The sequence below is a fragment of the Copidosoma floridanum genome, unplaced genomic scaffold, assembly GCF_036245765.1.
Source record: "Copidosoma floridanum isolate Cflo_tuat_1 unplaced genomic scaffold, Cflo_Japanese_pri ptg000011l, whole genome shotgun sequence".
In the NCBI taxonomy this organism is placed as follows: Eukaryota; Metazoa; Arthropoda; class Insecta; order Hymenoptera; family Encyrtidae; genus Copidosoma; species Copidosoma floridanum.
In genome coordinates this window covers 8367557-8379894 of record NW_028321888.1, presented here as the reverse complement: position 1 = coordinate 8379894, position 12338 = coordinate 8367557, and the positions used below count along the sequence as shown (strand labels likewise).

Genomic DNA, 12338 nt, shown 5'->3' with positions numbered 1-12338 from the left:
CCTGGACCGCACTCGGGCCCTCGCCTGCCGAGCATCAATATCCCGCTCTTCTCTGGCCGTCGCGAGGATTGGCAGTCTTTCCGCGACCTGTTCCAGGCGCTCATTCACCAGGATGCTCGGCTCACCGACGTCGAGAGGCTTTACTACCTAAAGGCAAACATACAGGGTGAGGCAAAAGCAGTTCTGGACACCTTGCAGCTCGTTGGCTCCAATTATTCCACGGCCTGGAGTCTTCTTGTCTCGCGGTTCGAGCATCGCCTCCTCCTTGTGCAGGACCACGTCATGGCACTCCGAACGCTCAAACCTCTGCGCGAGGAGTCCGCTGCTGGTCTGCAGGGCTTGCTCGATGCCTTAGAAAAGCACCGTGATCAACTGCGAGCGCTCAATCAGCCAGTGGAACATTGGGATGTGTGAATGGTCTCTTTTGCCTTGACCGCCATGGACCCCTCGACTCGGAGAGCCTGGGAAGACGAGCTCGAGAAGTTGGAGGCAGCCAGCTCTGCACAAGGGGAAGCGGCCTCCTTCGCCACTCTGTCCAGCTTTCTGCGGAGGCGCGGCCGCTCTCTGACTTCAATGGAAGCCTCGCGCCCTCCCCGATTGACGAACGATCCTGTACGCTCGACCGGTAGTCGCCCTCCCGCGCCGACGCCACTCAGCCGCAACCACCGATCTTTAGCCACCCACGCAGTCAACGATGACTGCCCTGCTTGCCACGCGCCGCACTACGTAGGTTACTGCAGCCGTTTCCTGGAATTGGACGCGCTTGGGCGAAGCGGTTTCGTCGCTCAGCACAAGCTGTGCTTTAACTGCCTGAAGCCGGGCCACATGGCAACTGTCTGCCCTTCCCAAGGCGTATGACAATATTGCAAGGCGCGGCATCACAGCCTCATCCATGATGGTGGTCGCAAGCGCAGGGCCGCGCCCGACCCAGCACCAGCTGAGGCAAAGCAGTGTCTCTTCACCTCGGACTCCAAGGACGGGATCGACGCGGCAGCTGCTTCACCGTTGTGACTAGCCGTCTTGCCTACGCTCAAGGTTCAGCTCATGGGCCCCGGGGGGCGGACAGTCACAGCAAGAGCACTCGTCGACGCTTGTTCGGAGATTTCAATCACGTCCACTGCCCTTGCTCGAAAGCTTGGCGCCAGTCCCGAGCCAGCTGTCACGAGCATCTCTGGCGTCTGAGGCGCTGTCTTTATGCGCTCCCCAACGATTGCAAGTTTGCAGCTCCAAACCCGGAACTCAACCTGGACGTTGCGGCTGACTGCACACTGCTTGCCCCAAATGGGACTCCGCACCCCCTCCGGACCGTTACAACCAGCCGTCATCGAACTCTGGAACGATTTACCAGATCTTTCAGACCCGACCTTTAGAATACCGGGCGGCGTCGATATCCTACTTGGAGCCGACGTGTCCCCCCATCTACTACGGCCAGGGCAGTTATTCCGTGGAGATATCGTCGGACAGCTCACCGTTGCCGGCTGAATGCTCGCCGGTCACGCACCAGGCCAAGCGACCTCGTCCTCGCCGGCTGCTTGCATGACGACACAAGACACCTCAGCTCCGCCTTGGCACGAGCAGCTAATCGCACTGATGCAACGGTTTTGGGAATTGGAGGACGTGCCACGGGTAATTCGTCAATCTCCTGATGACATGGAGTGCGAGGTCATCTTTGCCGATCATCATCGGGCTGCCGACGGGCGCTATGTCGTCCGCCACCCGCTCAAGCGCGACGGAATTGAGCGACTAGGAGAGAGCTTAACCGGCGCTAGAGCATCCCTTCGTTCGCTACAGCGCAGATTGCGGGGTGCCCCGGAGATGGCCATCGAATATGCACGCTTTATGGACGAATATCTTAGGTGCGGGCACATGTGGTTACTGACCGACGTGGAGCTACGCGAGTCGTCGGGCCTCGTGCATTATATCCCGCACCATGGCATCTGGCAAGCTGGCGACCACCGGAAGAAACTGCGCGTCGTATTCAACGCATCACGACCGACATCCACTGGCTATAGCCTCAACGATATCCTGCACGCCGGACCGAAGCTCCAAGCCTACTTGCCGACTGTCTTGCTCCGCTGGAGAAGGCATCGGATTGCTTTCTGCGTGGACATCCAGATGATGTTTCGGCAGATCTGGATCGACAAGCGTGACGTGGACCTCCAGCGTATCCTGTGGAGCACTGATGACTCTAGCCCGCCGAAGCACTATCAGTTGCTCACTGTGACCTACGGTGAAGCTAGTGCTCCCTATCTCTCTCTACGGACGATTTCCCAGCTATGCGAGGATGAAGGCCATGCTTGGCCCGAGGCCGTGCCTGTCGTCAAACAAGATCGATACGTTGATGATATTCTCTCTGGCGCTGACGACGTTGAGACGGCTCGACTTCGCCGCGACCAGCTGATCGGCTTGTTGCAAGCTGGGGGCTTCCCTCTGAGGAAGTGGGTGGCCAACGATCCGGAGCTGTTGCGTGATCTCTCTCCAGATGCCCGACTAAGGCCGACCTGGCGACAGCTCAGCGCAGACGGTCTTGTCAGCGAACTCGGCGTCAGCTGGGACCCGATGGACGATTGCTTCCACCTCACGCCGCCTACCCTACAGCCACGGCCGACCAAGCGCGCGATGCTTGCCGCTCTAGCACGACTCTTCGATCCCTGTGGATGGATCGCGCCCGTTGTCTTAACTGCCAAAATGATTATCCAGGATCTCTGGCGAGCGCGATTCGAATGGGATGAGCCCGCGCCTGCGGCCATGGCCCAACGCTGGAGCGGATTTCTGACTCAACTGCAGAATTTCCCTAGCATTGCCATTCCTCGCTGGATCAGCTGCAGTCCCGCCACTAGTTTTCAACTCCACGCATTTGCAGACGCGTGCCGGCGCGCGATGGCTGCTGTCGTGTACTCGCACTCTGAGAACCCAGCCGATGGTGTCTGCGTGAGTATTTTGATGTCCAGGACCAAGTTGACCCCCATCAAAAACTTGCAGCCAGACGCCACTAGTCCAACACGTATGACGATCTCTCGATTGGAGCTACGAGCGGCACTGCTCGCAGCGAGGCTGCTACGCAAGGTTGCCGAGGAATATGCTGTGAGCGTTGAGCACTGTCACGCCTGGAGCGACTCCAAGATCGTGCTTCACTGGCTCCGATCATTGGAGCCGACAAACAACTCATTGATCGACAATTACGTGGCTCACATCCAGGAGCTTCTGCCCTCCCACGTATGGAGATATGTTCCGACGGACTCTAATCCAGCGGATGTGGCGTCCCGGGGCACGGATCTGTTCACGCTTCAGCAAACGCGTGCTTGGTGGGAAGGCCCTTCTTGGCTCGCGGGCTCTCTTGACTTGTGGCCAGCCGAAAACGCAATGTTGCCTAGCTCCTGCAACCCAGTCACCGACGGCACCCTCCAATCTTGTTGTGCTGTTCAATGCACTACGCCAAATCTGCTCGAGAAGTTCTCAGACCTTGGCCGTCTCCTACGCTTCCTCGCTCGACTGCGTCGCTGGATCCGTCGTCGGCTACGTCGAGATCCCGCTCCCTCGCCTTTCGCCCTTCTGACGACGATTGAGCTGCACGATGCCTACCTCGCCTGCGTCCGCCTCAGCCAGCGACAATTCTTCGCGCTAGAGATTGCGAGCTTGCAAAAGAGTGGCCGTGTCCCTGCAAAAAATCCACTGCTGTCTCTAGACCCGATCTTCTCCGATGACGTCCTTCGAGTTGGCGGTCGTCTCCAACATTCTGCGCTCACCTTCGATGAGCAGCATCCGCCAATTCTCGACAGCCGATGCAGCCTCGCTCGGCTCATTATCCAGTGGGCTCATGCTCGTGCTCTTCACGAAGGAGTCAGAGTCACCAGTGCCTATGTGGCTCGCAAGGCCTGGATTGTTGGCGGGCGGCGGCGAATTGAAAGTATTCTCCAGGGATGCGTGGTCTGCGCCCGACTGCAGGCGCGGCCCGCCACTCAACACATGGAACCTCTACCGGCCGCACGGGTTACTCCTGCTCGAGCTTTCTCTCGCACTGGAGTTGACTACGCTGGCCCATTTAACATTTTGTCTGCTAAGGGCCGAGGCATCCACACAAGCAAGGGCTACATCGCGATCTTCGTCTGCATGACCACCAAGGCGTCACACCTTGAGCCTGTTGGTGATCTTTCCACCGAGTCATTCACTGGAGCGCTCATAAGATTCTGCGCCAGGCGCGGTCGGCCCTTAGAGATCTGGAGTATTAACGCCACCTGCTTTCGCGCCGCAGACCGTGAAATGCGCGAGGCTCTCCAGGATGCCGAAATAAAGTGGGAGCGTGTTGCTGGCTCACTGGCTGAACAAGGCGTCACGTGGCACTTCATTCCTCCACGGGCGCCCCACTTCGGCGGACTATGGGAGGCCGGTGTCAAAGCGGTGAAACATCATCTCCGTCGTGCCCTTGGACCGCGCAACCTCACCTACGAGGAGTTTTCCACCGTTTTGGCCAGCATCGAGGCGGTCCTCAATAGCCGCCCTCTCACTCCATTCACCGGAGGCTTAGATGACCTGGACATCCTCACCCCTGGACACTTCCTCGTCGGTGGCCCGCTGAATTCTGTGCTTGAGGCCAGTACCCCGCCCGAGAAGCTCGATCGCCTAAGTCACTGGAAGCTGGTCCGGGGAATCCGAGACCAGTTCTGGAGCCGCTGGAGCCGCGAGTACTTGAACACGCTCCAACAACGACCCAAGTGGAAGGTCCCACGTCGTAATTTCCAGGTTGATGACGTCGTCGCCGTGGTGGACGCTACGCTCCTCCAGTGTAGCGGCACGTGGCCGCTCGGTCGCATCATCTCGGTTCATCCCGGACCCGACGGGCTCGTTCGCGCCGCCACCATCCAGACCACCACTGGGAAATACACCCGTCCCATCATCAAGCTCTCTTTACTGCCCGTCCGATCGCCTAGTGCCGGCGACGCCGCCTCCAAAGACCCTGTGGCCGAATCTGACCCAGGTACGGCGGGCGGAGACTGAGATCGTTCACGGAACGAGGCGGGCGGGTTGTGCAAGATTTGTCTTGCGCGCCCATGCCCTCCCCTCACCCTCTTTCTGCTCAAAGAAGAGGGAGCTGCTGCTCGCTTGGTCTCTGCCGGCGCAAGCGAACTGAGCTTACGAGTGGAACCAACGTGTGTGCACGCCTCGACCTCCTGCTTCGCTGGGGACTTTCGAACCGGACCTCCACGTCGATCTGCCTACTCTAAAATATCTGTTATGGCTGATCTGCCGATCTTGTATTTACTCGACGTCCTAATAAAGAATAATTCAAACAATACTACTGAACAATACATGCACTCAAAACTCAATTTATCATAAAAGGCAGGATTTACTAATAAATCAATATTTTAATTAAGAGTGCTATTCAGAAATTGATTTAAATTTTCGTTATTAAATGTATTACTACTTTTTTTATATTCAGTTTACTTTTTTTTTTTTTTTTGTATTCAATAAATGTAAAATTTCGTAGTTTTTTGTTAATACCATTATTTTGAGAACACAATGACTTAAATGTACCTGAATCCATACTTCCTAAAAAATGAATGTTCAATTTCAAATCATTTGGACAATCACCAAAATATAACACGTTTATAAAGTTCTAAATAACAATTGTAACGTGTAGATTTATTATATTCACAAAACTTTGTATTTCAATTGACGTACCGTAAGTCCCTAAGTTATTCATTATTTCAAACTAATTTTCGGAATTCTTTAGATTTTTGATATATTTATTTCCAACAATAAAATCAACATAAAAGTTCCATTTTTTCATGACATTTTTAACTATCATTAATCTTGTTCTAGAATAAAAATCTGAGTCTTTATTATAAAAAAAAAGACAAAAAATTTTGAACAATCCATTGCCATCTGTTTGATATAAACTATTATCTAGTGAGTTTTTAAATTGTTTAGGCTCAGTATGATTACTTATTGAATTGTCAAGTTCTGTTTGAATATTATTTTTATTCTTGGAGGATTTGAATTTCTTATTTTTAGAAAAATTTTTTTCTGAATTATAATAATCATTTATTATATTACATAATTTATTAGTAGTTTTTTCATCAAATTCGTTTTTTAAATACGTATTTTTTTTTTTTCTTTTTTATTTTGAAATACCTACTTACGTCGCGTATTTTTTTTTAGGCTCCATTGTAAACAAGTACATGTATATCCTTGGTACAGTAAGGCACATTTCACATTACATTTGTTACATTTTACAAGTAAAGGTTTACATATTACATTATTGGTTAAACATTATTGAATTCAGTTTTGTAGTTTGTTGTTGTGGTGATGATGTCACATAGATTACCTCGAGAGCGAAGGATCTATGTGGTAGGCATTAAGAAAAGTTGTTACTCTTTTGGCACTTTTAAGATGTCACATAGACCACCTCGAGAGCGAAGGATCCATGGGGTAGGCAATTTTTGCTGCGAGAAGGTCGCCCAAACCCTTCCCAAGGAGCATTGCGTGGTGAAAAAGCACATGTGAAAATTCACAGAGGTACTTGCTCGGGAGAGTCGAACTGGCCGGGAAACGAACCCGCAGTCTTCCGCGTGCTGTCCCACAAACCAGCCGACTGAGCCACCGCGCGCTCTGGATATGTATTATTGTTAAGAAATTGGTTTAAATTTTTTTGTTTATCAATACATTTATCATTATTCAAACAGATTTCTTTTTGTTTTCCGAATGACTTTCGTAAGCTTTCATTAATTAAATGTTTTGAAGGATTCTATAAATCTAATATATCATAATCCAGAATCAATTTTTCCAAAAAAAAATAATGTTTTTCCAGAAAGTTTCACCCAAAAGAATCACCCGATAATTATCCTAAAGAAACATTTTTAAATAAACTGTCTCATTTTATCGATCCCATAGTATTTCCATTATTTTTTCCCTTAGGAGATTTAGGATGGAGTACCGGTTATTTTAAAAATTACCTAAATAAGAGCGAAAAACTAACTATGTTACAACATTATTCTTACAGACTGTCTTACAGACCAAATGAACAAAATTTTAATCCATTATTATACGGGGGACGGCTGACACAACAGTTTTTTATTCATTATTACATCATAATTAAATCCAACCGTTTAAATTATTTATGATATAATCAAAAAAATTTTAAAATAGAATGTTATCAAGGTTTATCAGATGGAATTGTTAATAGTGCATCCAACATATCTAACAATTTCGAGACAAAGGAAAAAATTGGAAATCCTTTTATACTTCCATCTGCATACATTGAAAGTCCAAGATATATGCAGAAACATTATCAAGATGAAATGTCTATAATGAGAAAATGTGGTAGATCAGATTTATTTATAACAGTAACATGCAATCCTAAATGGAAATAATGAAAGTTAATCTTATCAAAATTTCCTAAAAATACAACACCAAATGATATTCCAAACTTAACTGTTAGACTACTTCACTTGAAATTAATGTCAGTTTTGAATGACATCATCAAAAATGATATATTCGGTAAAGTATTAGCATAAGCCTATACCATAGAATTTCAAAAACGTGGTCTACCTCATGCACATATTTTAATAACTTTGCATCCTGATAAAAAAATTGTTACACCTGAACAAATTGATGCAATTATTTCAGCTGAAATTTCTTCTGGTAATACGAAGCTCACAAAATTAGTGATCAAACACATGCTTCATGGACCTCATACAGAACAAAGTCCTTGTATGATTGATAAAAAATGTACAAAAAATTTCCCCAAATCTTTTACAAACGTAATTTCATTCCGCACCAATGGTTACCCTGAATAAAAAAGAAAAAATAATACTTCCGAACAACATGTTTATAAAACTTGAAGAAAAGATGGAATTTTAGTAGATAATTCAATGGTCGTACCGTATAGTACATTTTTGTTAATGAAATATAAATGTCAGATAAACTTCGAATTCTGTGCATCTATTCAGAGCATAAAATATATTTATGACTATATACATAAAAGTAGTGACAGAGCATACATCAAAATTCAAAAATTAAAAGACGAAGATAAAGAAATATTTAATGAAATTAATAGTTACGTTGATGCTAGATTTGTAGGTCAAATGGAAGCAGCTTGAAGATTACAAGAATTTCCAATTTGCGGTACAAGTCATACAGTTGTAAATTTAGCTATTCACCTTGGAAACAAACAAAAACTGGTATTTGAAGAAAATGATATTAAAACTGTTATAGATAACTACGAGACACAGTTAACATCTTGGTTTAAATTAAATAAACATGAGGACTTTGCAAAATCCATAAAGTATGTGACCATTCCAGAATACTTTATTTTTAATAATAAATTTAAAATTTGGCTAAGAAGTAGAAATATAATAAAAAAATATTGCAATTGGTCGATTAAACATTGTATCTCTAAAAGATCATGCAAGATTTTTTTTTAACTATATGTACATATACGTACTTTTTTTGCTCACGAAATCCTAGACACCAACCTATCCCCACTAACAGATGAAATATATATATATATATATATATGTATACTAGTGGGGCTTTTCCCCTCTGCGAGCTCCGCGCGCCAACCCCCTACTGTTCTCACTTCAAAAGAGAGTCTTTTAATTTCATCTGTTAGTGGGGAGAGGTTGGTGCTCAGAAATTCGTGAGGAAGAAAAGTAAGTATTTATATACGTATGTATATACTAGTGGGGCTAACGCCCCCCTGCGCGCTCTGCGCGCCAACTCTCCACTAACAGATTAAGTAGACAAAGTAACGACATTACTCGTGTATTTATCAATGCAGGTTGAAAATTAGTTCACAACAGCAGAATACGTGACTCACAAAGGAGTTGATAAAACTAATGATTAACATAACATCATTAAATTAACGTAAATATCAATTTTCCAATAGTATTTTAAAATAATATTAGAGAGGGTCTTCCATTACACGAATTGAAATTAAAAATAACTGCTATAGTAGTGTTGATAAGAACTTTAAGTATATTAGACGGCCTGTGTAGAGGCACAAAATTAAAAACAACAAAATTATTTAAGTATAATATAGAAGCAGAAATAATTATGGGAGAAAAAAAAGCAAAGTTTATATTCCTAGAATAATATTGAATACTGGCACCTTATTATCATCACCTTTTGTCTGCTATAGAAAACAGTTTCCCTTTGTATTAGCATATTCTACATTTGTTAAAAAATTAGAAAAACAGAGTTTTTATTCTTTAGAATTGTATATTAAAAAACCTTTATTCTCTTACGGACAATTATACGTTGCTTTATTAAGATGTAAGAATCCAAAACGAATTTTTATCCGAATTGCATTCGAGAATAAATCAAAAATTAAAAATATTGTTTAGCTAGAAATTTTTCAGTAATTCAAAAATATGTAACTTTAAAGATCGTCACACTTATACAGACATATGTTAATTCATAAGAACCATGAAAACCAAATATGTGAAAAATGTGGAAAGGGTTTTAAAAGAACAGATGGGTTAAAACGACACGTGAAATGTCAAAAGATTAAATTAACAGAATGAAATATTGTTTCAAAAGCTTAATTGTGTTTGTCTATTTAATTATCCCTTCTCCTGAATTCTGTCTTTTTGTAAGTAAAGTCCTCAATTTTATGTTTGGGTAAAGTACACACGGACCAGAAAGTGATTCCAAATGTAAAAGTTCAATCAAGTTAAACAAATAATGGTCCTTCAGAGACATATAGTGATTAAGGGGGAGTGAATAGACACAGGGGGACCTATGATCAGTGACTTGAAAAACCCTTAAAACGAGGTATGACTTGGGTACTAAATGATATATATTTTTTAACATTTCAGATGGTAAAATATTCTATAAATAAGTTTTCTTCACGGGGAGGTGAAGGGGGAGCGCGGTGGAGCTAAAAAGGAGCGGGGGGAGGTTACTCAATTATAATTTGATCAAACACGACGTAAAAACAAGCAAATGACTATGTGAATCGAGGGGGAGTGGAGGACGGAGCGGGGAGAATTGGGGGGGGCTGAGACTTACTTTTGTTAATACAACTATATAATATATGGATATATATATATATATGTATAAATATATACGAGTGGGGATTACGCCCCCCTGCACGCACTGCACGCAACCCCCCAACTTTTGAATATTTTATAAGAAATACATAAATTACAGGGGATTACATCGTTTGAAGACGTTAAAAAACATAATGAAATAACATATAAAAATTTCAGGGATACTGCAGTTGCAATGGGTTTAATAGAACATGAATCTGGAATCGACAGTATTTTTAAAGAAGCCATAACAATTATGTTTCCATACCAGTTAAGACAATTTTTTGCTTAGTTTTTGATTTCAGAAAACATTCAAGGAGATAAAATATGGAATAAATATAAAAAATATTTTACGGAATACTTCGATAATGATAATAATAATTGTGCTCTTCTACATATTAATCAAATTTTGGTATCGGAAGATAAATCATGTGAGTCTTTTAGTTGATCGACACCAACCATTAGCAACTATATAAATAATTTCAAGATTTAGGAAATATCTTTGAGTAAAAAAATGTTCGATATAATGCACACAAATTTGAATGAAGATCAAAGAAAAATTTTTAAAACTATTTGTGAACAAGATGAAAAAGTATATTTCATAGCTGGTCCTGGTGGATCCGGAAAAAAACTACTTATATAAGACACTCATTTATTACTTCATTTCTAGAGGTAAAAATGTTTTGTCAATGGCTTGGACAGGAATTGCATGTGTATAACTATCAAAAGGTATGACCGTATGATCAGTCATAGAACTTTTCGTTTACCTCTGGACTTAGATAATATTAAAAGTGTATTTTTAGAATTTGAAAGTGAAAAAAAAAATTAAGGGAAGTTGATTTAATAATATGGGACGAGGCCTTTATGATTCTGAAAAAAGCTCTAGAAATCGTTGATAGAACGTTAAGAGACTTGTGTAATACAAAACTTTGCTTTGGTGATAAATTAATAGTACTAGGAGTAGATTTTCGACAAATTTTTCCAGTTATAAAAAACGTCAATAAAACTATAATAATAGAAGAAACTATTAAATCATCATTTTTATGGAACTCCTTAAAAATTTTAATATTACAAAATAATATTTGTTCTAGTAATGACGAATTTTTAAAATTTTTTGTTAAGAATTGGAGAAGGGGACATAGAAACATTTAACATTTTAAAATCCTGGATAACAGATGATGTTTGTACCAAAATATTTGGTAATTACAGCAACTGTTTTGACAATAACGTGATACTAACCTTACGTTATGAATATAATTTTTTTTTAAACAATAAGATTTCAAGTTAATTACATGGGGAAACTAAAACTTATTACAGCATCGATACTGCAACATATAAAAGTGTTGATAAATCAGATGATAATATTTATATAAACTTTCCCGTAAAAATGTTAAACAATATTTGTGAAGGCTTGCTGCCTCATGAACTTAAATTAAAAATAGGTACAATAGTAATTTTAATTTGAAATTTGAGTATATCAGACGGACTATGTAACGGTACACGATTGCGAATTACTTAATTACTGAAGTATGACGTAGAAGGCAAAATAGTAACGGGAGAAGAAATTGGTAATTAAGTTTTCATTCCAAGAATTACATTAAATACTGGAAATACTTTATCATTACCTTTCATTTTATATAGAAAAAAATATGTGGGATGTTTTGAGAAAAAAAACTATACAATATTTCCATGTGATTTCGTAGGAATGTGGTAAAAGACTTTAACACATTGACAGGGCTGGCAAAATGCAACGTTACAAAATGCTAGCAAAAAAGTCAGCCCACCAAAAACTTTATGCCTACAAAGAAACCAAGGGATCCAATAAATCGAGATACAATTGATTGTATTTAAGTTCAGCTGATTACAGTATTGTGCACTTATCTGTAACTATTTAATTAAATATTAAAACATACATTGTTACTATCCCATGAAGCCATACGTGGTTGTACCCCTTGGCTTGAATAAAGACATACTATACTTCTGTACTATACATATGATTTTGTGGGGGGTCGGTGGGGGGGTGGTGGGGGGCCATGAAAAAATGCGTGGGGGGTCAGTGAGGGGGTTGTGGGGGGTTGGTGGGGGGCTGTGGGGGGTTTTGAGAAAAACCACGATATGTCAAAACAAGCAAGAAAATAACGGATTTTTACCTTATTTTGTAGGGGGTTGGTGGGGGCGGTGGGAGGCAAATGGGGGTGGCGGGGGGGCGGTGGGAGGTTTGTGTGGAATGCCCCACTGAGTTAACTATATAATATAGTATATATATATACATATATATATATGTAAAGGATAAGGTTATCCATGAAA

The 12338-nt window shown here is 42.6% G+C and overlaps 1 protein-coding gene across 6 annotated transcripts in view; it reads left to right on the top strand.

Moving 5' to 3' along the window:
* Positions 1 to 12338, top strand: part of Nedd4 (E3 ubiquitin-protein ligase Nedd4) — a 314193-nt gene that overhangs the window by 112727 nt on the left and 189128 nt on the right. The window contains exon 8 of one of the 6 annotated variants that reach the window (XM_089589949.1): positions 9819 to 9821. The exons of the other annotated variants lie outside the window; for them this stretch is intronic. Within the exon in view, the coding sequence (XP_089446075.1) occupies positions 9819 to 9821 (3 nt within the window). The remainder of the gene's footprint in view (positions 1 to 9818; positions 9822 to 12338) is intronic. 6 annotated transcript variants of the gene reach the window in all.